At 39.5% G+C, this 26,319-nt stretch overlaps 1 protein-coding gene across 2 annotated transcripts in view; it reads right to left on the reverse strand.

The window, feature by feature from the left end:
* Positions 1–600: 600 nt before the first annotated feature.
* SBNO1 (strawberry notch homolog 1) overlaps positions 601–26,319 on the reverse strand; it is a 28,933-nt gene continuing 3,214 nt past the window's right edge. The window contains exons 2-33 of one of the 2 annotated variants that reach the window (XM_042865587.1): positions 23,890–24,017; positions 23,169–23,273; positions 22,141–22,450; positions 20,593–20,637; positions 20,123–20,223; positions 18,951–19,047; positions 17,695–17,855; positions 16,605–16,738; positions 16,371–16,461; positions 15,315–15,476; positions 14,686–14,821; positions 14,503–14,608; positions 13,136–13,289; positions 11,436–11,618; positions 11,150–11,247; positions 10,457–10,608; positions 9,777–9,974; positions 9,331–9,501; positions 9,073–9,242; positions 8,511–8,642; positions 7,191–7,326; positions 6,682–6,794; positions 6,511–6,582; positions 5,925–6,024; positions 5,427–5,501; positions 5,011–5,157; positions 4,841–4,935; positions 4,524–4,616; positions 3,941–4,078; positions 3,206–3,282; positions 2,885–3,078; positions 601–2,023 (exon numbers count right to left, since the gene is read on the reverse strand). In XM_042865587.1, coding sequence (XP_042721521.1) covers positions 1,881–2,023; positions 2,885–3,078; positions 3,206–3,282; positions 3,941–4,078; positions 4,524–4,616; positions 4,841–4,935; positions 5,011–5,157; positions 5,427–5,501; positions 5,925–6,024; positions 6,511–6,582; positions 6,682–6,794; positions 7,191–7,326; positions 8,511–8,642; positions 9,073–9,242; positions 9,331–9,501; positions 9,777–9,974; positions 10,457–10,608; positions 11,150–11,247; positions 11,436–11,618; positions 13,136–13,289; positions 14,503–14,608; positions 14,686–14,821; positions 15,315–15,476; positions 16,371–16,461; positions 16,605–16,738; positions 17,695–17,855; positions 18,951–19,047; positions 20,123–20,223; positions 20,593–20,637; positions 22,141–22,450; positions 23,169–23,273; positions 23,890–24,015 — 4,215 coding nt within the window. In that variant the 5' untranslated portion in view covers positions 24,016–24,017 and the 3' untranslated portion in view covers positions 601–1,880. The remainder of the gene's footprint in view (positions 2,024–2,884; positions 3,079–3,205; positions 3,283–3,940; positions 4,079–4,523; positions 4,617–4,840; positions 4,936–5,010; positions 5,158–5,426; positions 5,502–5,924; positions 6,025–6,510; positions 6,583–6,681; positions 6,795–7,190; positions 7,327–8,510; positions 8,643–9,072; positions 9,243–9,330; positions 9,502–9,776; positions 9,975–10,456; positions 10,609–11,149; positions 11,248–11,435; positions 11,619–13,135; positions 13,290–14,502; positions 14,609–14,685; positions 14,822–15,314; positions 15,477–16,370; positions 16,462–16,604; positions 16,739–17,694; positions 17,856–18,950; positions 19,048–20,122; positions 20,224–20,592; positions 20,638–22,140; positions 22,451–23,168; positions 23,274–23,889; positions 24,018–26,319) is intronic. The other variant, XM_042865588.1, reaches the window with a different exon arrangement.

The raw sequence follows: 26,319 nt of genomic DNA on the forward strand, positions 1-26,319 counted from the left end.
AGCTTTCCAATGCATAATCAGCTCCTACTGATATCAAAGCATTCAGGCAAGCTTCCCTCCACCAGCAGAGGATTAGCAAATACCAGCCCAGAACACACCCACCACCTGCATTACACACAGCTCAGCAGAGCAGCAGGTGCTACAGCCATAGGGTACGTACAACTTGTCTCCAACACCTCCTGACCACTGCAGTCAGCAGATTTGAGGAAAGCAAGCTGAGAGCTTCCCCTCCCCACACACGTGCACCATTAGTGTACCAGGGCATCGGCACCAGCACTGTCAATGGAGCCCCGAGCAAAACCATCCATTTGAGGGGCTCACTTCAGCCTGCAGCTGCAGCATTTCTGGCCTCACTGCACACACACACTGACATGCAGGTCTGGCTCCCTGCACACTTACAGAAGTGATGGACTGCTGCTCCATCAGGAGAGATTAATTAAAATTTGCATCAACATTTAAATACTGAGGCAAGAAGGAAACTGGAGCACGAGGCACAAGTCTGGTTAAAGCAGGCTGCAACATGCCAAGTCCTGTCACATTCCAACTGTACAGCCCTGTTAGCTTTTTTGGAACACAGACATTGTCTAAACAAGACTCCACTTCTTGTTAGTACAATAACTTTTATTGACATCTACAAGATCATTATCTTGTAGTTTTTTTGGACAGGTTTATACAATCTCAATTTTTCAATAGTGCAACCTGTGCAAGCAAGAAATGACAAACATTGTCCTTCACTTTCTTATAAACATCTACTATTATAGGCAAAACAAAACTTACCCATATTATAGATAAGTGACTATTCACATTTGTACATTACAATTTCTTTTAAACAGCTCCAGATAAACTCTACAATGTCTTACAACATATTAAACAGTATTCAAGTTACTGGGTAACAGAAACAGCACATACAGCGGAACCCTTAAGTGTTTCCCATTCTCTAATTTACAGCTCAAGTAAGGTTTCATCTTACAAGTGACAAATTAAATTACATTAATGAAGTAAAAAATATAAGATTGTATGCGAGATGGAAGTGAATTTGCACTTAAGTTTCCATAACCACCTCGGATTAAGGAAATGCTTCAATTTAAGGAAAACAGGCATCTAGCCTTCTTTGCCGTACACATTAGGAATACCATTAATACATTAAAAATGAACTAATTTTAATTTAAGATGTTTTTATCACAAAAAGAACATGTTGTAGACTCAAATATATAACCCCCAGGAGAGAACCAGAAAAAATGCAACACCTGGGTATAAACACTATAAAAATGCAATAATAACCAATGCTGTACAACTAAGATTGTGTTTCTCTCTGAATTCCTGTCTTGCGTGTTTATCCTGTCCATGCCCGTTTCCAAAGACATGCACTGTCAAACAGAAACTGGGAAGGAACCTGAATGCATGATGTGCAACCTTTAGGTTTCATGCTTTTATAAACTTATAAACTGAAGAGAAAAACCTCATATATATTTTCTATATATATACTCAATACATGCATTCAAGGATATCTCCCACAGCAATGGCATTGATGCACTGCGTTAAACCCTGAGCACTGTATGACAAGATAAAAATAAAGCCTGCTTGGGGACTTTCAAGCACTTCCAAACAAATTGTGGTTTGTAGCTTAAAAGGCCAAAAGAAAGAGCAAACAGGAAGCACTACAGAGAGCATAAGGAAAGACAGATGCACCACCATAAACAACTGCTGGCTTTCAGTTCTACCAACCTTTCTAGATCTCTTTATTCCCAAAGTATTTGAGAGCACACAACTGAACTGAAAAAGTTATATTTCTTTGGAATCTGTCCCTGATTTTTATGCAAGTGATATGCTTTTACAGCCTGTTCCTCAAACACCAAAATCAACACCTGCACTTTGTCCTCTTAGGCGTTGTTGAAGTTGGTGATGCTTTGTGGGTGATGCTGCTGCCATATCTGCTGCTGTTGTACTGCAAGCTGCTGAGACTGGTCTGATGTTGACAGGAGGTTGACAAGGGGCGACACGCAATTTGCAGGAATGATCAAGCCTGAAAACAGCAAGAAATCAGTTTCACAAGCTTACACAAGTCGTAGTTCATTAAAACTTCAGGCTGAAGGCTGATTTAATGCCACCTTTTAATTTATGCAACACTCAGTGTCTGTTTTTGATGTCAAATCTAATCAAGCACAGCCACAAGTTTTGTTCTAAGAGCTTTATCTTCAGAAGCCTCAGATTCTAGAGGTCTTAAATCAGTAGAATTCAGTTGTTTTCTGTGTGATAGCCAGTAACCTAAGGATAAAATGACAAGTCACCTACTTCCACTTTTGTCTCAGAGAACTTACAACAGCATGGAAGTTTAGACATGAAACTGCCAGCTGCAACATCTTATCACACTGGCACTGGAGTAGGAGCCCTCTTGATTTTTACGCATCACAAGAAATCCCTCTTAAAAAAAACAAGGCTATTTACATCCTCTAGGGTACCTGTTCCATGAGACCTCCCCTACAGAGGCTTGGAGACAAGAAATTACGTACTGATCTCAACATCACTCTGAGCAGCTGGTTTCACAAGCTCAGAAGCTCACAATCATTTTAAGGGCTGTTCTTTGCCAGAAATGGCAACAGTGGAGCCCTTACAGTTTCAAAGGCAGGTTGACAGGAAACAGTCTGAATTTTGTCCACAGTCAGAAAGCACTGAGAGAATAAACATTCCAAAGCCCACAACCTGACTCAAACTGATGTTTGTATGACAAACCCAGATTCTATAGTATCTTCTGCCCTTCCTCAACAGAGGAGCCATTTCTCCCGTAAGCATCTTTGTGAAAAGCCTCCTAAACAACTCTTAACAGAGTTTGGTACAACTCCCTTCCACCTCAGAATGGAAATAAAGGAGCAGACGAGCCACTTACCTACGATCCTCTGCCCGTCTTCAGTTCTTAGACGAACTATCTGCATCTTCACATTTGTACCACTCACAGAGGCTAGAACGCCTTCTACTTTTGTCCACACGCTCAATACTGAACCACACAAGACATAGTAAGTTCGACAGCGGAGTCCCACTTCACAAACCAATCCCAAGCCTGCCTTCTTACAATTGCCTCTCCTAGAGGACAGAGAGAAAAAAACACCTTTAAGTTCCACACAGAAAAGCTGAGTTATAACAGCAGCGATGAGTTCAGGTAAATAATTCAAGCTGAAGAAAGCATCTCTATGTGCATGCAAATACTAACCAGTAAGCATGTGTGCAGGTGTCTGCAGAAGAGTTGTACTGCTCTAACCAGTGTGGCAGAGCATCTTCAGAAGGTACCTGGTAAAGTAATTCAGAATGGAATATTAAAGGTTAGCAAGTAGAAGACATAAGATTTGCAGATAACAAAACCAATTTGCTCATTGCTATGTGAAAACAGGGAGTAACAACATCCTGATGGTGGAAGAAGTTATCTGCAGTTCCAAAAGGTATTCAGCCAAAATGCAGTCTCCAAGGAATAGCAAAACTCTTCACATAGCAAAACCTCGGGAAGAACATCGGAATCTCAGCTGTCCAGTAGTTAACATGATTTTCTTAAAAAGTGAAAGAGATCATCACCATGAAGTTGTTTTTAAATGAAGTCAGATATCATACCAGCCTCTAAACCAAATAATTCATTATAGTATTTAAAAGAACATTAGCAGCAAGCAGCTGAAGTTTCAGAATCATTAAGAATATGCTGCACACAGCTGCTTAATAAGAGCACGCTGATACACCTCACATAGAAATAAGCCTTCTCCTTCCTAGCCCTGACAAACACCTCACTTCACAACACAGCTTGTGTTCAGACAGCCTGGGATACAGCAATACAGAAAGCATACAGATATAACTTGCAAAGTCCCAGAACGCTCCATGCTGCAGAAAAAGCAATCCATACCTGATTTGACAGTTACAAACAAAAAATACTTGCATTGAAATTGAATCATTTAATGATTACCTTCTTATATTTCTTTTTCAGGTCTGCACATGTTTCTAGTTTGAGTTGTTTCCCAGTATTTGGTCTGTATACCAAAAAAAGCTTCTTTTTAGGATTCACTTCTTTCACTAAAATAGCTGTTTTCTTGTTATTTCTTATCTGGAAAAAGACAAAACCAAAGAACTCCGTAAGTGTCAACATGCTGACAACACCTGCCTTAAGGTGATTTCCTACTGCATTTTTGCAGAATACAAGTGCATGCAGACATACAGTAATAAAACCATTAATAAGGATGCCTTTGGAAGACAGTGATCTGTACCAAACTTACATTCACCTTATAGAGAGAGCTCACCTGCTTTTCTCATACAGGTTTGAATAAGAGCTATTCACTTAGGCTCAAGCCTAGAAGCAGATATCCAGGCACAACTAAAAAATGAGTGCTTCATAATTAGAGCTGGAAATAAAATCAGTATTAATCTTGAAGACTGAGCATTTCTCAAATCTGAACAGTGGTTGATTCAAACATTTTTCAGAGATGACAGCTTATTTGGTCACCCAAAACAAACTCTGCGGAACACACATAGGCAAGAGCAAAGAATCTTACCTGCAGTGATAAATAGAACCCATCATCTGGACCTGTCTGCTCTGCCCAGATCTTAGTTGCTTCATCCCAAGACATTCCTCTCTCCACACTGATCTAGAAGAAAACCACACAGGTATTTGAAATGAAAGAACCTGTAGAATAATTACTGGTATGTGAAGTGAAGAACCAGAAAACCTAACAATACCCAGTGAAACACATGGGACTTCCTTCCCCCTCCTCCTCCACTCAGTGGAAGCTTAGCAGATTTGAAGTGTTTAATGAAATTATGGGCAAGCCAGTCTTATTCAATCATACAAATGGGGAAAAAATAAACTTACTGTGTACAGCTCTACGTGCCCAGAGGTAGAATATCCAGGAGTTAAAAACTTCTTAACATCTGCTTTCCTTACTTTCTCATCGCCAGAGCCCAAATCTTGAAAGGAAAGAACAGAGTTACTCCTCTTTTCTTTTCTTAAGCATAGGAACAGTGAGATATTGAGTAACTCACCTAAGATGCCCATATCGTATCTTCCATTCTTTTTTGCATTTTGAATAACTGCATTTAATGTGTCGGAGAAGTACTGGAACAAAGCATTCTGCTGATGTACTTCCATACCAAGAATTCTATTCAGAAATTTTCCTATGTTGTTATAATCTTAAATTAAAAAAAGAAAAAAAGAAATACATCAGGTCACAGGTTAAGCTTTATGACGACAAGCTTTCAAGCAGTGTTCACAGCACCTGAAAATGAACAAGATCCATTCTTTCAGAAATGAGGAAAACATTCCCAAGGTCTTTGAAGTTTTTTTGGTTTTGTTTTAAGATAATTACAACTTTGGTTTTGCTGTTAGGAATCACTCTCACAATATATGAGGACAAATAATTTCTGGTGACATTTTGCAGATACACTGAAAGCATAAATACCTTTATCAAGAGTTAAAATTCCAGATCTGTCTTCTACGTTTATCAGCCCTACACCAATCAATCCTTGACGAACATCTAGGAAAAAGAAAAAGATCACAGTTCCTTTACCACCTAAAAATACACCAGTGACAGCTTATCAACCTTGCTTCAAGATCCAATTTTAACTGACAACCTCAAACACATCACTTGCAAATGCTACTTAAATACAGTGATAAGCAAGGCAGGAAACACAGGCAGGGAAAACTAGTGGGCTAACTTACAGGGAAAACTAACTTACTGTCAGCAAACAACAAGCCTTGTACTGAGTGGGTTCACACATCCTTTCTTATTTGAACTTCAATATTCAGCACAACACATAGAAATAGATCCGGTGCGAACCTATCTGGGCCAGCTGATCAGTTTAAATAGCAAAGTTCTCTAGCTCTAGCACTGCTAGCATTTTCTGCATGTTGGAGAATGAGGAAAGACAAGCAATTACATCCAGCAGATTACAATTACCTTTGAAGAAGTCTCCAGGAAAATCAGGAGGTGGTGAGACCATCGGGCTGTCTAAATTCACAATGGATTTCATAACAATCTCTAAAGCATTCCTGCCATACTACATAAGAGAAAGAAAGTTGCTCTGTGATCAACTGTTTGTGTCTCAGCTCCAAGCACACAAGGGGCAAACAACTATGTTTGATTTACAACAAAACATTCCCCTTCTGTTTAACAATACTGAGGGGAACTGCTTAAAAGCTTTAGTTCTAAGTTACACTATGTGACCAGCCCAATGTTAATTTCTAATTACAGCTGCCAAATTAATTTTTTTTTTAACAGTAATTGTAAGGACACGCGTCATTTACTTAATACTTGAGTTGTGAGCAAATGCAGAGAAGTAATTTGCACACATTTGTGCTTCATACAGTTCTACAAATAGAATTAAGATTCTCTCAGGCTGTCTGGAAAAGAAGGCTCCCTCCCATCAGACAGTACTGCAGTTAGAGTAAAAACACAACAGGAGACAGAAGAGATCCTCCCTCAACACGCTGTTTGCAGAACGAGCACCACAGTATGAGCTTCTCAAACAAAACACAACCATCACCTTATTGTCAAAATTGAATCTGCTGAGGTCTCGAGTTTCTGTAGCCCGCCGGTCACCATGAGTAAGGGCTCCCTGTTAAGACACATATTTGTGATTAGAACAAATTAAAGAAACAATAATTTAAGTTTGTTCTCCTTATATGAAGGATCACATTTCTTGAAACAATCTTACCAAGCTTTCCAGTCTTTTTGCAACTATAGATGCAAATCTCTGCTCTCCAGCCAACTCAGAAATTAGAAACACATACTCTGGAGCAGTCACTTGGTTGGATCTATGAGTTCTTCCTGGACAGTTAAATACAAGAACATATGTTAAAATAAATTCCACTTCAATTAGCATTTTTAATAAACTATGAATTGTGTAAAGAAAATAGCCAGAACTCAATCCTGCTGCAAATTAGCTTTTGCTGTAATCCAGCCAACAGTACACAAACCAGAGCTGTGGCAACTTCATGAAGAGACTTGATGCACACAAAGCTAAGCTGCCGTATGAACTTGTTCACTAGGGTTCTATGAAAGCTTTTGAGCCTATTAGCTATGACTGTACATAAAAGTAATTCTGCCACAGGTAAAGGAGACTGGAAGGATCCTTCAAAGGCTGCTTCAAACTTCACAGGAACGAGCAGTAAGTTTACTCAGCATTACTGAATTCAGAGGAAAAGATACAAAGAAGTCATTTACCAAACTGCTGTATTGCTCTGTCTGCGCTCCACGGCAGCTCCAGAGTCATGTGAACTCTCCGCCTCTGATTCTTAGCTCTACGGTCTGCTTGCAGTGAGATACCAGAGCTGGCAGCCTCCGAGATTATGGCAATGTTCTTTCAAGTAAGGAAAAAATATTTAGCAAAAGAGAAATCTAATATCAAGGTTCAGTTTCTTCAGATTCTAAGAAAAATTTAATTTTGGATAATAGTCCAGATATGTTAGAAACAACTGCCATTTGTTCTTAATACCTCAAGAAAAAGAGAAGGTGAGAAAACTATGGTTATCCAAGTTAGAAATGCTAGCAAGATTTTCTATAGTTCATTTATTTCAGTAAGTGTTTTCCCAATTTATTTTTTGGCAACACCTTCCTTTGCAAATGAGGAATAGCACAGTGCAGCTCTGCCATTCCAAAGGGCACATTTCCCTGACACTGGCCTGTACGTCGCAAAGAAAGAGGGGGCAGGGGGAGACTTGTTCTGACAGCAACGTGGAAAAAGTGACAGAAAGTTGGGGCTAATGCCATAAAAGGAAGCACATGTGGCTATTCTGCTATTTCCATTTACCTTGAAAGAATGTAAATGTTTGGTCTGTGTGGAAGTCACTTACAGGAACATAAATAGTTCTCCCTGAACGCAGTAACAGACCACACAACAGCTATGTTTGCTTCATTTGCCCTCTTGTGGTAGCATGCTCAAATGAACCGGTCATCAGGGATTTTCTCCTCTCCTTCTTTATTAGTTCAAGTTCTAAGATTATTCCAGTCTGTATTTCAGAGTGCAAGATAAAGGCTGAAAGCTATCACTCTTCTAAGCATTACTTCTCAACGAAGGTTAAGATAAACAGCCTCCATCCTTTCATTCTAACCTCTCACTGAAAGCTTTTCTCCCTTGCACACCAAGCCAGTCTGTGCTTTCCTCCCCTCTCTCTCAACTTAGTTTTCTCTTGCTAGCACAAGTACACAGTAATTCAGATAAAGGAATCTGGAATACACAAAAAGCCTACTTGCTTTTTAAATACACGCAGTTTCACAAGACTAGTTTAGGGGTGCTAACTTCCCTATTGACACATGGCCTCCACACCCACCCAACCTACAGCCTGGTCTGTGCAGAGTGCTCTACCACACACTCGGTGGCACTACTCAACACACTGGTTTATAAAACATACAGCACAGAACAGAAATGCTTTCTAGCTAGTATTCATAGTGCTTAAAATCACCGTGAGATAACCGACAGACAAGTCGTGGCTCTTCATGGCTGACTCATCTGGCAACTTCTCCTAAATCGTATTTAAGAGCTACCTTATCTCCGTCCATGAACCTCTGCTTTTCCGTGATGTTCAGAATTTCAACAGGCACATCAAGTTCAGACCTTGACTCGTAAGATATGCTGCCATCATCGTTGCTCACCACTCTTCCTTTGCGGCCTGTCATCTTTGAAAACAGAAAGTGAACAGAAGCTCATTATGGCAATACCAAAACTACAACGTGACCAAAACCTTCAAACACCACTGTTACTTATTCATGTACCCATCTTAAAACACTTAAAACTTAGAAGTGTTATCAATTCAGAAATCTACCAAGAGAGCCTGGCTTATTTTTCAGTCAATGTCATTAACTGACATGTGGAACTCAGAGGTGGTTCAGAGAAACATAGAACAAAATCACATTTCTGTAGAAATGCAGTATTATACTACTGTCTACATGGGATTTATATGATTTATATTAGTCAAATAATTCTATAGACTAATCTTGAAGTTATGTATTGAGCTGAAGAGGCCTATTAGAAGAAGGAAATGACAGTAATCTACAGCTGTAGCAAAAAAAAACCATTACATTCCTCTGATTGTGAACATCAGCCCACCTCTGCAACATTTTCAGGACCACCCAGTTCATCTATAAGCTCATCCAGTGTATTTGGTGGAAGATCTTCAGCCAGCTTTTCCAGTTTATCAAGCAGTTCTTTCTTCATTTGTTGGGCCCTTTCAACAGCATCTTGACTTGTTACAAAGCTGCTGTTTGTGTTACTGTTTGCTGAAACACAGAAGTATTTACAACTCAGAATTTCTCTACTTATTAGCAAAAAACAAAATTAAATCAACAGCAATAAATTTATTCTTACCTGATGTGTTGGTGCTAGAAGTGGTGGTGCCAACAGTGGAAGTAAAGCAGCTAGGTCGTTTTGAGCCAAGACCAGAAGCTAATAAGGCACTTTGAATAGAATCAGGATCTATACTCTTCTTCTTTTTCTTCTCTTTAATTTTTTTATGCTCTTTTCTAATTAACCAGGGATCTAGAAATGAAATATTTTCAAAATGTTAACAAGCATTCACCTAAAATCCTTCCTTGGAAAAAACAATGTTCTCTTTACAAAAGGGGCCCTATAAAGTCCACAGTTTAGTGTGTAAAATCAGCATAAAGAGATACGAGTCAACACTTGAATTCTCATCCCAGAATTAAACCAAGTCATTAGTCACTTTAGCTCAATTAAATGCTGAAGACAGACCTTACATGCTCACTTTCCCAAAGTACAGTTACTTGCTTGACCAAGCACTAAAAGCACCTCACCATCTTCATCATCCTCACTGGATTCATCTCTGAATGGGTTGAAGTCATCATCATCTCCAGAACTGAGAAACCTGGAGCTCTCATTGTCACTTTCTTCATTGTCTGAAGCATCAGATTCACTTTCACTCTCATCAGAGCTGCTACCTGCAAGGCCACCTGTTTTACGAGCCTTTTTGGCTTCTCTGCTTACTTCTTCACCTAATTCCACCACCACCACCAAAGGACAGAAAGAAAAAGTTAGTTGAGGCAAAAAAAAAAAAAAAAATACTGAAACAGATCTGTTTCTAGAAGCTGGATGTTTTCCAGTAGGATCTCTCCCCCAGTACTTTTATAATCAATAGTTTTTCGGCAGAAGTACCACCAGAAAGGGCACCAGACTTTTTTTTTTTTTTAGCCACGAGAAAAAGCAAGCCATTATTTTCTTGACTGCACCCAGTCATCTGATGCACAAGTTACCTTGGGATACAACTCCAAACTAGATCAGCCCAGATTCTGAGCAAAGTGGCAACTAGAATTTACAGCACTGTTTCTTCAGTAGTTTTAGAACTATTGGCAACATGCTCTTTCATGGCAACTGCTACTGATACTTACATCCCCGTGCTTTTTCCCTAAAGTGCACTTCTAGTAGCTCTAAAGCTGCCACTTCCATTGTGGTATTAGTGTAAGAAGAGAAGTATTACCTTTCCGTTTCTTTATTTTGTTCTCCTTGCAGGGGCTGTCTCTGGGTGAATTGTTGTTGCTTTGAGCAGTCAAGTCAATTCCCAACAAGCTAAAAAGCTTCTTCCTGTCAGGAGCTGGAAAGTGCTTTTCAATAAGAGACTGGAATACTCCCCTGTTTAAGGAAAAAAAAAAAAGAAGTCTTCAGTCAGATTTGTGCTCATTTGAAGAACCTCTAAGTGGCATTTCAGCAGCTTGTGTGACTTCTGTGAACAATTATTCCTTGTGAATGCTGTTACAGAAGCACCCTGTGTAATTATCACCCATATCATAATATTTATCACCCTCTAAACAGCAGTGATGTGAGACTTCAACCTGTTACATTTCATTTTGGTATATAGCATTATTTCCACTGACATCTTCTTACTGCTTAAATAATGTAATCTGACACTTAAGATCTTCAGCAAGGTGGCCTCAGAGGTGGATTTGGCTCATTGATAAAAGACTGTGTGTCACCATAGCACATACTGCACAAGTCTACTTCCCCTCCCACTTGGAGTAGAACAGGACCAGCAGTTCCACATGAAGCACCATTTAACACGGAATTAAACTAATGAACAATTCACTACAGCAATTCTGTTGACATCTTGCACACATGCAGCTTTTGCCACACACTTTTTTTTTTTAAAAAAAACACAATTCTGACCAAATCTTACTTTGCAGTAGAAACAAAGTCATTCAGTTCACCACCTCCTTCTTCCAGAGCTTCTAATGTCCTTGCTTCTCCTGTTGACTGCAGGCCGATAACAACGCACTGAAGGACAAACAAATACAAGGTGTTACCAAGATGACTAAGTTGACTTCTGCCCCAACTTCTGCTCGTTGAGCAGCTTCTACACCAGGATGCACAACAGCCCTCAGCTATCACACATGTGGAAATATTTCCCATAACCAAGAAAACCAGAGCCATAAGTATTTAAAGGTGAGCTTTGATCAACTTACTTTCCCATTCTTGATTTCTTCCCGAGCAAGCTGCACCACCCTCTTCACCTTAGATGCTATGCAAAGGTACTTGAAAAACCTTTGATGAGCAGACCAGAACTGACCCCACATGGATTTCTTCATTCGCTGCTCTGCGTCAATGAGATCCGCCGCTTGCTGGAACCTCTCTCTAGCACTGACCCACTGAAGAACAGAGTGTTAATTGCTTTACACCTGGCGATGCAAGGCTACATTGTTATGTTCCTCAGTATCCAAATAAAGGCAAGCAAAGTTTAAAGTTACAATACTATGGGACTGCAAGTCAAGGAAACTCCTCATACATCAAACACAACTCAGAAAGAAGAAAATAGTTATGGCTTTGTAAATTCGAAACATAATTACTCTCATAATGAAAAGTGGGTATATTTACACTACTGCCAATGCAAATACATAGCATTTTCTAATTATCTAGTTTCTACATTAATACATTCAGGTAAGAAAGCAAAGAGAACTGTCTATAATTAAGTATAAGCGAGATCCAAAAGAAAACCGCAGCACTTTCACTTCTGCAATGTTTTCTTATAACCTTTAAAACTTGCCTAAGACAAGAATGTTAAAGTAAGACTTCTACATGCAAATAAGCAAGCTCTGGATATGAATCTAATGACTTTTGAACAACCCTCGTCAAGTAAACTGCTGTTTTGAAGTTCATGTCATACCTGTCCAAGATTAAAATTAATTACTGTAGCTATGCAACGTGAATACTGAGTCATGCACAAGCACTTGTTCAGCAGGTAAAGACCCTGTTCATTTTAATCCATGTCCAAGGGGTAATTAAGTTTTGTCAGGAAGTTCAGGCTTCATCTTAGGAAAAAGCTCTTCAGTGTGATGGAAAAACAGTGGAACAAACATCCAGGGAGGCCATCATAGCCTAAGCCTGTGTTCAAAATACATTCTGACAGTGCTCTCAGATAGGTGGCTTAACTCACAGGCAGAGTTAGGAACTGGACTTAACCATATCAAAAATGAGAAATAGCCTGGGGCATCTGCCTTGTAAGGAAAGGCTGAGTAACCTGGGTCTGCTCAGCCTGGGGAAAGAGAGCACTGAGGGAGGATCTGATAAATATTTATACACATCTAAAGGGACGTGGGAGGCAAATCAATAGAGGCCAGGATGAGGAGCCAGGACAAGAGAAAGGACAAGGAGCAAGGGTCTGAAGCCTGAACACAGAAAGTTTCACACAAACCATGCAGAACTTCTTTACAGTAAGGGTGACAGAGCACTGGGACAGGCTGCCCAGACAGATTGCCAAGGGTCTTTCCACAGAAACACTAAAGACCCACCTGGACACCTACCTGTGTAACTGTCACAGGGAACCTGCTTTAACAGCGGGGTTGGACTCGACCTCCTGAGGTCCCCCCCAATCCCTGTGATTCTATGGCACCCATGTATCATTTACAACTCAGGATATCCCATCATTCTAATTAATTTTCTCCTAGTACCAGAGTGATATTGGAAGATACACCCAAAACTACAGCTTTTATGACTCCAAACAAGAACTAGCAGCATCTGCTGAAGTCTTAAATGGAGAAATCTTGACAGGCAGATGCCATTCCTGTATTTCAACAGCACTACATTTTATTTCAGGAGCATTAAGATTTAATTCAAGTAGCTCAGAACTTGGAAGTCAAGGCATGAAGCAGGTTTAAGTCATTCTTACCAGTTTCACAGATTTATTGTACATTTTAACGTATTCCTGTGAGAGCAGAACTTCATCAATTTTGAAGGTTACACCTGAAAAGCTCAACTGTCTTGCTATGTACATTCCTCTCAGTTTCATATCCATAGCAACTATCTCCATGGCACCAACACCTCTAAAATAAAAACAGATGAGGTCCATATTAAAAGTCCACTTTCAAGAGCAATGACTGTTAAAAAACAAGAACACTTTACTGCTGAAGAAGTAAAACAGCTGCTTAGGGATGTGGAGGAATGCTTGCAAAAAGTCAATAGTTGTGTTTAACTAAACAGTGCTAATTAGAGGGTCGTGAAATTTGTCCTCTGGGTAAAGTGAGATCCCTAACTCTTGAGTCCTGTATGACTCCAATAAGCACAAACATTCACTTGCTTCCCCCCCATGCACTAGGAGATATCAAATATTAAGTTGTATGTGGATAACAAGGTTGGCCAAATATGCAACAAAATACTGCACTGCAGTTTTATACACATCAGAGAGGATTTAAAATACATACAAAACCATGTTAAGTTACTAAGATTTATGCTGGTAGGAAAATAATTATGTTCTCTTTAAGAGCAAAGCACCTTTAACAATATCACCTTGAGAGCACAGATGTCAACTGCAAAGCTCACCTGTTCACAAGCTTGGATCTCCAATTTCTTTAACACTCATTTAATGCTTACTCTAATAAACATGGAGACTGCATTTGCAGTCTAGAAAAATCACACATCAGGTAGATGGTGTGCAAGAAGATGCACACAAAACCCTACTGTAACATTCCCAGGTGTCTGAAATCCTTGTCAAGGAGGCAGAAACAGAATATATTACATGTTCACCTAACAAGGAATACTGCAGTGGCATTATTTCCCAACCTCTCTCACATTTATTTATTTTGAAGAAGTTGTGAAATACGTAGTAGCTTTCAACAGCATACATAATTTCTCTGGTTTCTTCTGCCAGAAAGCAAATCAACAAGACTAGTCCTTGCCTAAGCTGAGCACTCAGACATTGGAGGGCTTTAGCACACTGTGAGACTCTGACTATACTGCACTTACTCAGTACACACTGAGTTTTAATCATCAGTAGCAAAATGTTCTCTCCTCCACTCCAATGACATTTTTAGAGGAGTACATTCGTAACCAATTTCTGAAGTCTCAAAATCTTCAAGTGAGGGGAAATGTCCTTCTTTCACCACATCAGTGGCATTTTTGCTGGATTTAGAATCCAGAGGCAGAAAGACCTTCATGTGTGACAGGATGAGTTTGTAGAGGATTACGTGAGTGACAACAAAGGAACTGGAAAGCACACTCAATGACAAACATTCTTGCTATAGCTCTCCAAAATATTACCTTCTTTCAACAGCCTGAATGAAATCACTGAATTCCCTAAATGGAGTCCCTTCACCCCATATTCCAAGACGGTTCATGTACGCCATATTCCTTGGCTCAGACGCACCTAGGAGAACAACATAAGTTGTAACAGCACCTGTGAAAGCACACAGAGACATTTAATACACACCAGATAGTACATACCTGTGGCACTGGCATAAACAACCCGAGCTTTTGGAAGCTTATTTTGAAGTTCCAATACAGCCAGACCAGTTTTCGTTGGCTTTGATGAACCAACCGGACAGAGATTCTTGGCTTTATGACACTCATCAAATACTATCTGAACCATGGTTAAGGACAAGCTTTTTGTTGTTTTGAATGGAGCATTAAAAGGAGATAGCAAGAAAAACCACAAGTTAGAGATAGGTTACAATAATAAACTTTAAAGACACCAGTCACATTTTTCAATTGAAACTCAGGAAAAAAACATTTCACTGTTATTTAATAAGACAATTACACATGCTTTTCACAACTGAATTCTTTAAAGTATCAGCCACACTCCTAGAAAGAACTGAACATCCTGGAGAGAGGCACAGTGTAAACTTGAGCACTGTTTCACCTATTCTGTAGAAAAAGCAGAAGTTAATCTCTGGTACAACAGCTGCATCATAATAATATAATGGTAATAGATTTGCCACGAGTCTACTCTCCAAGGACATAAATTCATTGCTATCACAACAAAAGAGCAATACCTAGAAGCACCAGCAAATAAGAATACAGGACTGTTTTTTAAAGATGTATACCAATAACAGCTAACTCCAAATAAAGGATACAACGCCATCAAAATCTTCACCACACCAGTGAAGAAGCTGCTTTAATCTGGTCTTGTATTTACCACCAGACTGACTTTCACCAATAAGAGAAGAGTACGTGGCAAAGATGACCCCCTTCTTCACACTTCCGTTATGTTTAGAAGAAATTTTCCCATACTTGAACTGCAACAGAAATAGATTTAAGGAATTCCTTCCCAGAGCCATCTACCTCATCACACAGGCGTGCTGGTGATCTCAACATCTGTGTACTCAGAACTCCTGGACCCCCACCTCACGCTTAGGGCACATCTGCCTAAGGGAAATTTTGTTAAGAGGTCACACAGCATTCTGCTTAAACGTGTGCTTGAGGACGAGATTTGAGGCCTCAAAGATCAACGTCTGGGTTCTCCAACTACATGGCTTCCTTAAATACAGTTAACTTTTGTTGTTGTTCAGATGCATTCCTTATAGCTATTTAGTGTATCGTGGCCACGACTGTAAATGACAATTTCCAGAAGCTTCACTGCATTTTTAGAAATTAAGACTTCACAAAGCAAGAACAGTAACTCAAAAGGAATTTTAAGTTCAGCAAACTCAAATAGTAATCACACTTCACATTTTATCTAAGCATACAGCATAGAAAATAACTTTATATTCTACTGCTGCCTTAATACATTACTGAGAAGTTCTATTATTCAGCCATCATACACAAAGAAGTGTATTACACAAAAAATGCATGCTGGGGAGTAAAAAAAAAAAAGAAAAAAGTACTGGAGTCTGGAAGATTTAAGGATGATCTCAACTACTGGAAAATACTCTCCTACCAGTGTCAGTAGTGGTTTGAAGAACAGTGCTTAACAAATATCACATGCTAAGACTTAATCCTACAAGGGGCCTATTTACATGATTAACTTGAACTACTGCACGGATCTTCGTAAGAAGGTGGCCTGTCAAACAAGACCCAGGCAGTAATTTTAATAAAATTAGTATATTCTTGCAACAGTTAACACACACAACTTGTCACACAGGCGTACCTACAGTTTTGCCTCAACTGTACATAGAAAAAAGTTTCCACACCTTGTTTAGTGAATGAACCAAAATGTTTTTTGCTCCAATATCTCTCAAATCTCTTTCAGCATCGTATTTCAGATCATTTGACACGCTAAACCTGAAAATAAGAAAAGCATTTACTTTAAGTTACAGTAGAAGTTCAAAGACCAGTTGGCAAACTGTTTCTCAGAAGACAGGTTACACTGAATTGAAGTACACAGACAGTACAGTGTCTGCTCTAAGGAATTCACATACACTCACCAGACTGCTCGTTTTCTGCCTAACAAGTAATTTTCATAGATGATCCCAGCTATGGTCCTTCCTTTTCCTACACCAGCACCATCACCTATCAAGAATCCAGCTCTGTCTCCATTGGGAAGGAATGTTTCATGTTGCTGTAGGACAAAGAACAAAAATTTGTATTCATTCTCCAGAATACATCACTGCAAATCGTCATCAACAAACAAGCCTAAGAAGCATCCTACTGGATGAGACCAGCAAGCCTCCCAGCCAAACAGCCTGACAGCATGAAGAGGTGTTCCTATTTAGGGTATGAGTTTGGCTGCTTTATGTGCTCCTGATCCCCATCTCCTTCCCTCAGTGTCAGGAATTGGTGGATATGAATGCAGCAGCCACTAACAGATTTATATTTATTGTTTTAAAACTCTCCACAGCCTTTCGCAGCAACAAGACCAAGATGATCACTGCCCTGTGTAAAGAAGCATCCTTTTGTCAGTCTCACCTAGCTCCCATTACGGCCACTTCTGTGAGATGTGAAGAACAATTCTACTGTCTTCTTGACTATGCAAACGTTGGCTGTATCCCCTTCTGTTTTTCTCTTTCCCCAGCCTAAGAAATCTCAGGCAACTTATTCCTATGAAACTTATTCCTATGATCTTCCCATGTCTGCTAACCTTCACTTCCTCCCTGTATGCAGCTCACTGCATGTCAACATAATCATGTTGGTCTACTGAGATTTTAATTCAGTAGTAAAATAATATCTAGTCTTCTTCTCAATACCTTTCCCAATGATATCAAACACCACTGGCTTTCTTAATTAGGGCTGCTGCAGCCCATTCAGTTATTTCACAGTAATAAATAACTGAAATGTCTTTGTGAATTTTAAGACAGTTTGAGATCTGCTTTGTGGAAGTCAACTGGACAGTGTTTCCCTAGGTGTAGCACCTCACATTCATCTGCAGTGAAGCTCACCTACAACCTCTTAATGCACCTTAAAGCTCTGAGCTTCTGTTATCTCCTCACTATAAAACTGACATGGCTGCACTTGTCAGATAGTTACCTTCCTGACTTCCATGTTAGTTTTTAAGCTGTACCTATCTATCCAGCATACCTGGGCTGCATAAGTGATTGCTTCAAGCTGCAAAGCTGACAACCATCCGTTATCAATGGTCTCTTCTGATATCGACGTCTGGTACCACACATCAGGAGGGGTTACACTGGACAACGAACTGGTTTCCACTACTGGGTCAGGATGACGCAGACCAATTTTCACTGGTTGGAAAGGTAACGGGAGGAAGGGAAAGAGGGAAAGATGAGAGCACAACAAACAGCTTTGTTGCTGCAACACAGGTTATTGTATTTGTTAAAATAAACTGCAGTTGTCCACTGCAAAGGTTGAACTTGACAAACACATTTCATTGCACAAAATTACTCAAAATTGCGTTAAACTTCCACATGCAAAGCAATACATAAATCTGAGCATATAACTGCAATTCTGAACTTTGTTTCTTTTCTCACCATCTTACCCTTCTTTAAAAAAAGACAGAAGTGCATGTCATAAAAAATTAAAAACATATGTATTTGATATTTGAAAGAAACTGCCCTGAACCTTGCCTCCCCCCCAAAGAGGCAGACCCAAGATGCCAGAATCACAAAAGCAACATTCTTCTATTTATGTAGTGCTGTTTGTAAGTAGAATGAAAGGAGAAGAAATTTAGAACAGACATAGTTTAATTGCTGGCAGATCTAATCTGGGAATGAAAGCATTTAACCATTTAACTACAAACCCCACGCAATGTTTTCTTTTTGCTTTGCTTTCACAGCACAAAGCAATTAGGAAGTAAGATCACACCTTTCTGTCACTAATGACAATAAAGAGGAAAAAAGGAGGAAACTGCAATTAACATCTGTAGAAAATCTCTCTCTTTTAAAGAAAAAAAGTCAGTTCTGGAAAATAAGCAAGGAACAACATAGGCAGAAAATGCTTAGGGTAAGTTCCACTCCTAAAGACTCAAAATGAATTTTTAAGCGTAGCAGTGAACACTTAATCCTTTCACAAGGTTATTTTCTCTGCTGAAGAAAGCTTCACACAGGTTAAAAACAAATCAAAACATTTTGGTTCAACTGCACTTCTGAAACAGGCACTTCTGAAAGAATTCTCTTCCTATTAAAAAACAATACTGTGTACTTTCAAAACTGAGTGCTATGGAAGAAAAAAATACCTAGAGAAAAACACACCCTAAATTACAGGCCTGTTTTACTCAATGCAGTTAAAATCCTATGGGAATTTTAGCATATGCTATTTACTCTGCCATAGTTACAATATAGCTATCAACAGTTCAGCTTTTTGTCACAGCCAAGACATACATTTTATTGGCATATACTCTGCATAAGTTTCTGCATGGCCCATTTCTTCCTCGTCTTCCTCCTCAGGTTCCTCCTCCTCTTTTACAGCTGGAACTTTCTAGAATAGAGAAATACCTGCATTAGAGTATTAATGTGATATTTGACTGTGTCCTGGAAATTGAACTGAGAAATGCAATCAAGTTGCACTTGAATGTCCTCCCATCATAAGTACAAGATGAACCAGTGAGCTGCCAGGCAAACTACAAAAGGAAATCTGCATTTCTTAGGCTCTAGCAAACCTAGACAATGTGAGGGAGCTTCCTCTCTTTTGCAGAGAGAACAATTATTGTTACAATACGTTAAAGTCAAACTTGGAGCACAGAACTGCCTTTAACAAACAACAATTAGTTAATAGTCAAAAATCTAACTTCCCAGTACTCCCATAACATCACCCTACTTACAGATTTATTACACAGTTTCACAACTCCAGGGAGCAGTTACCACAGTTATCACAGTTAGATTCTACATTCCCAAAATCTGAATTCTGTTTTTAATGCCATCTTAATCTACGAAAATTCTACAGTACACTCAACCACAATTCAATAGCCTTCACTATTATTACTCTAATGTTTAACATTACAAAATTCACCTGAACAGCCTTCTGTAGGCCAGTCAGTGTGAGCTGCTATCACAAACCAGCCTGATTGTAGTTTCAGCATCTTCACTGGTTACTCAAGAGTTCACGGCACCTGAATTCTACCTACAGCTTGTGAATATTGAATGATATTCAGTTTACTGTCCTAGATCAAACCACCCAAACAATCATCTATGCTGCAGTCTTTTAGCTTCCCCATTGCTAGTTACACAGATGGGGATATTTTAAATCAAATTGTCTTAAAACAGAGCAACTCAGTTTATCAACTTTAACCAGAACACACTTTCCTGCATGTAAAAAGCAGCGACTCGAAGCTATCATTTCGTACACAAGTTGTCAGCTCTGCACAGCTGTTAGCTTTAGTCACCCAATCAAGTACTCATCCAGCAGAGGAACGGAGCTTCTGAAGCAACAGATGCACTCAGTACTGTTCTACTGCACAAAAGGCATGTATGAGTAACCACCAGAACTAGTCACACTTGGCTGTGGCCAATAAAATACACACTCATTTGGTGAATTAACTGTTTGTACTACTTACCATAGTAGGTGAAAAACTTCTCATTTTAACATCATTTATCCATATTCTCGCTACCTCTTTTGTAGAAGCCTCCTTCTTCACCGCACCATTGCTTAGATCAGCTACCAAACAAGAACAGAAACAGCTGTGGTCAACCAGAATCCCCTTCAGATGTTCTGAGTCAGACTGCACAACCTCTCCTCTCACTCATTAAGAGCAGGATGCTACCGTCCAGTAGGACACAGACGCCTTAAAATACAAGTAACGTTTTTGTCAGAACCAAAAATGCCCCTGAGCACACAAGGAGTTAAATCCTACTGCTACTAACAGAAACTTCCCATGCAATACCACATCTGCCAGGTGTGTATTAGTTTCAAAATGAAGATACCTTCACCAAATCTAGGCATAACACTGAGAAATACTCCACACTGAATCTCTGGAGTTTAAGCAACAAACCAGACAGTCCGATGTTTCAACAGAAATGAACTTACCTGGGCTGGTGGCATTTACCACCTTAGGCGGAACTACAATTATTTCTGAAAAAAAGAAAATCAACTTTGGTCTCAATTGTTCAGTTTACAAAATAAAGCCTCCATCTTGAAGGGTTCTGTTAACTTGCCTGCCCTCACCCACACTTGAGAGCAACCAGAAACAGGACTTCGTACTGAATTGAATTCATACAAGGATAGATGTAAATTATTTGAAGGAGCTGTCAAGCGTCCATTAGGTTGCTAAGTCAATGTGCTTCGTGCAAATGATCCCAGAAAACAATTAAGACAACTGCACAAATAAAGCATTTGCCTTACAGAGGCTGTATAATTTGTTTGCTTTCAGTCCAGAACTTCAGTTACCTGAACTACACAGAGACTGCATTTCCTTCCACACAATTCTCTGCCACTGAATTTTCTAAAGGTATTTGTCTAATGTTATTTGAATAAGCACAAAAAAGAATCTGAAACACAACCACACACAGGATTAGAAATGCAGTTGTAGAAGTTGCATGTTTCCTTTTCACTGAACAAAGAACCATACTGAACTATTTCCTACAGCTGTGCTGCTGCAACACCTACTGGGTCTTGATAATTACTTATGACTTAGATGCTGCTTGGAGCTTTCACTTAGAGGGCTCCATCAGAAATCCTATAAAGCATTTCTCCTGTGAAAGAACATGTTACTTCCAATTCTGCCTATAAAAAAAAAGCAGTAAACCTTATTTGAAAGACAATGAGGATATAGCAAGAAGCCTGTGTGCCTCACACAAAGCAGCAGAGATCTTTTCAAGCAAATTCAAGTAGTCTGATCTCATCTCATATTAAAATAAAAATAATGTGAAAAAAAAACCAAGTCAGTTTCATGCAAGTTTAACATCAAATTGCAACTTAAGAATACACATGCAGTTTTCTGTATTTAAGATGACCATGTATGCTACCCACATGTTAGAAACAACACACAAGAAAAGACTATCAAAAGTTACCAAATCAGTAGCATCTTAAAGCAGGGACATGAAAAGCAAGCAGCAAGTTTTCAGTACATCAAGGTTTTATACACAACAGGTTTGATGCTTCCCATGAAATACACAGGGATAAAGACTTCCCTTTCATGGGAGATATCTTAGAGAAACACCCTGTAATAAGAATATCAGCATATACCATGAATTCTTTCGTAAGATGCAAGATGTACTCTTTTGCCACAGTTCCACATCGAGCATTTAAAACAGCAAGAACTCATGCAGGCTCAAGATGCTAAATTATCAACTTCAGTGCAGTTCATGAATTAATTTTACCAACATGCCAGCTGCATTCTAAAATGTCATTTTTTCATTCCTTATGGTAAACTACAGGCTTGATTTTTCAAAGCCTGCTATCTTCCACTCCTTTCACCCTGAATTGTATCAATTGTAGAGTTAGAATAGCATTTACAAGGTCTCCTGGACACTTCATTTTATTCTGATACTCTAAATATGAATGAAAATAGGTGTGCAGGTATCTTCACGTTTCACCATTCATCTGCAATTTTGTTACAAAAAAAAGAACACTCACTTGCTGCTGTTGCTACCGGTTGGGCAATATTAGGAGGTGGCTTCAATTTCATCAGTTCATTAAGACTGTTATTCTTCAGCAAATCTTTCAGCTGAATCTGGTCCTTTGAAGGTGCAGTGGTCAAGGCATTCCGTACTGCTGGTGCTGCAACCGAGGGTCGAGTAGTTGTGCTGGTCTGAATGATTTTTGCTACAGTAATAGTCTGCCTCGTCGTTGTAACTGGCGTTGTTTTTGTCATCACTATTGTAGTCCCCAACGTTGGAAGCTGATTTATTTGATTCAGCACAAAGGTTGTGGTGGATGGTGGTTGCTACCAACAGAGAACCAAGGAGATTTTAGATGACCATGAAAAAACAAACTCTGCAAGCCTTTCAAATAGAGCCCAGGAGACATCAGTGCTTTGAGAACTCTTTGTAAGAGCTGCTCTGTGGTACAGCAGCCTGAGCAAAGTGCCTTTAAGTACAGCATTGTGTTGATAAGTGTTCCAGATTTTGCATTTTTTCAAATTAAAGGAAAGCGATGAAAATTAATCATCTGAGCAGAAACATTTACTACTAAGGGCACAGAAACTCTGAAGAGAATGTATACCATATAAACCAGCTCTGCAGCTGTTGGAGTGAATAACCTGAATTACTTCTAAGATTGGTGCAGCCTTTCAGGCACACTGAACTCCATCCACCTCACCACAGATCTGCCCTTTACATTCACAGTTTAGCTGCAACCACCACAACTGTGGTGCTGAGAATTACCTGCAGTTATAAAAGGCAATACACAGTTCAGGGATCAAGTTTACACAACGTCCATACTCCCAGCATACACATACAGGGGAACTAAAGGCACAATGGACACCCCAGAATGTTGTTTTTTGTATGCTGCTTCTCCTCATTGACAGAAATAAAGTTAGCAACTCACAGGTATTTCAGCTTTCAGTCTCAACACACAGTACTGAGATAATGGCATTTTTATCACCCTGCCTTTTTTGTTACACTTCATGAGGTTGTATACACACACATATTTAATGTTCTTACCCGAACATTTAATAAGGCTGGAGTTGATACAGTCTCTGGTTCTTGTTTCACAGCAGCTGAGGCCTCAGTTTCCAACCCCAGATCTAATGCACTAAGTGGCACTGACTGCAGAGGAATGAAAGGAAGCATCAGTAGGCACTTGTATCAGCAAATGTCTATTATGAAAACTTCAGCCTTAATATCTACCCGAAACACAAGTTAATGAGTTAAGGAATTCCCCATTAACAAGAGCTGCACTGAAAATAAAGATGAGAGCAGTTGATTCCCCTACAAAGTGTTGAACACATTGTTAGTTAACTACAAAGAAAATGTAATTAGTTTTGTGATGTCACTGTTTGACAGTGCTGCTCCCAGAACACATCTAAAACATGTTCTCACAGATTTAATGCTGTCCTGAGGTTTAAATCCCGTGTTGAACTCCTGCACATTTGGTAGGAAGCAGCAAGACTCAATCAACAGACAGAGCTCTCTAAGAATGCATGACCCCCATTCAGTGTAGTAAAGCCAAATAAGATGAAAATATTACACTGACAGAAACAGTTCATTTCAGACTGCTTTACATTAAAGTTTTAGATGAATTAACAAGTCATTTTCTAAGCCCAGCACTGCCAAGCAACAACATCTATAGAAATCCCACACTCTTAAACCCTTTGCTACAGATCCCCCCGCTATACGAAGCACAAACTCTTCTGTCCTCTGACAAACTGGGTTTTGTTGTAACCTGCTGGACAGCTGGAGTCGGAGTTGCAAGAACCACATCCGGAGAGTCGATATCAAACAGATCATTGGGACTGATTCCACTCTCACTCAAAGCAGCAAGCAACAGATCTTGTCCTGGCTCCACCATCTCTAAAAAATTAAGATCACAAATACAAGTTACATTTAATTTTGATTTATTTTATTTTAAATTACTTTTCCTGGATTCTATGAGCGCAGTGACCTGCATACACAGTTTCAATTTCTGTATTTGCTCACTTGCATATTTTTTGAAATCTTTTCATTGTATCAATCAAATTCAGATGTAGGAAAAAAGAACTGTTTGCTACACAAAATGCTGTCACACCCATAAACTTACAGAAAAAAGATGCCTTCCTAGGCTTTATCATACTTGATTTTCAAGCATCACAAGAAATATCAAGCAGCAGAAGTGGCACAGACTATTATGCTAATACACGTCTGTCAGTGAAGCATACTGCACAAGGGAAGCACAATTAAAATTCATTTAGTTTATCTTGTAACAACAACTTAGCAATAAAAAGCTTGTAAGGAAAGCATTTGTTTCTTGTGTGCCATTTCATTAGGTAGCAATTCATTCATGGGAGAAATTCTGTTTTGGAAAGATCAAATGTTCCAACATTATTATAGCTTGTCAACTACACATTAAATAGGACACCAGCATCAGGTCACGAGCTCCTTTACGCGTAGGACAAGCAAAATTAATTTCAAAAGCCTACTCTAGGTAGTATAAAAACCTTACATAAAAAGCCAAATATAGTTTTAAGACAGATGTATTTTTGCTCTTCTAAATGCTCTCCCCAGGGCATTCTGCCCTAGTAGTAAGAGAACCATATATTCTAAAGTACAACTCAAGCTGAAATTCATTTCACTTGCTTTCCACACCCTCACTACCACCATTGGTAACAAAGCTGATCATATATTCCACAGCAGGTAAGAGCACAACATTTGTCATTTTAGACACACATTCACAGACCGAAACAGCACTCAGTTGCATACATGCCCTTCTCTCTGCATGCAGCTCAGCCCCATCCATCTGGCTGCTCACACGTTACCTTGCACGTTTGGCAGAACAAGTAATTCTTGCAGTAAATAAAACCTCAGGCAATTGATTCTCATTCTCCTTAGTTTTAGTAACAGCAGGGAAAGACCCCCTTCTGGTGGAGGAATACTCATGTGGCAGCAGCACAACTGAGGAGTGGAGGTGAGGTTTGGGGAGAAGGAAAGATGCATCTCCTCACATCAAAGCCTGCACTGCCCACAGAAATACCAAAGCAACAAACGATGACTGGCAGAACCACCACTGCCCTAGCACCATCCCAAAGGCCACTCCATAGCTCTGAACTAGACTTTGCTGGGTTTTTTTCCTTTAAGGCACTTGAGGTGATCATCTAGATCAGCAGAATTGCCTAGTTTGAAGTTTACTGGTCCAGAAGACATCTAGCAGAAAACTTCCGCGTCAGCTCCTTCAGAGGACATCCCCTCCCACCAGCCCATTTCCTACAGCCTCCAGTGGCTCAATAAGAGTGAGCAAACCCAGCTGCTGACTTCACCTTTCAGAAGGATTAAACCCCATCTCAAGAAAGGGGCTTACATTTATACATATACACACACACACTTAAATGGGGATGATAAATTCTTTATTTTCAGACTCAAACACTGACAGCAACCATCTCATCTAGTTTAGAAGCTTACACCAGTTACTCCCTCAAAGTGAAGATTCTGATACACTTTGCAAGCACAACATCACAGTATTAATTTGGGAGAGAGCTGACACTTCTGCATGGCACCAACATCTTTGCTCAACGCTGTCAGAAAAAACAACTAAACATACAAATGAAAAAACACTGCCAGCTGCATCATTATTGAGTCTGCATGTAGCTCTGCTCAAGCTATCTCTGGAAGGAGGCACGGCTGGGACTTGGCTGAGGGATAAATACCTCCCTCCATACAGAACTCAGACGTGGGAAATCGCAAGCTAGGGGCTGTTTACTTAAAGAAAAAAGACAAAGGAACACTTGCAACAACTTCTAGTCTGCTCTTGCAACACAAGGAAAGGGCTTGCTGTGAGTCCCAATTTCAGAGCAAAGCCAGCACAAGAAAAAAAGCCATAAATTCATCTTCACCAACTGCCCTAAAATGGTGCCACAACCTATCGAGTCCATTTGAAGTCAAGCTGAACATTACCTCAATCATATTTCATGTTTAAATCTTAAAAAAAATGCTACAGTACTGCAAACAAACGAGTTCCAAAACATCACTCACTGAAGCAAGCAATCCAAGCACCACTTCTAAACTTATGCTGAATGAGCAGCAATAAAAGCTGGGACAGTAACTCCTGAATTCCAAAGTATATCTGACTAGTTTAGAGACACCACTTCTCTATCACAGCCATCTTCACATGAAAAACCCCCAG

The sequence above is a fragment of the Lagopus leucura genome, unplaced genomic scaffold (assembly GCF_019238085.1).
Source record: "Lagopus leucura isolate 7727_CA_CO unplaced genomic scaffold, USGS_WTPT01 Super-Scaffold_806, whole genome shotgun sequence".
NCBI classification, from domain to species: domain Eukaryota; kingdom Metazoa; phylum Chordata; class Aves; order Galliformes; family Phasianidae; genus Lagopus; species Lagopus leucura.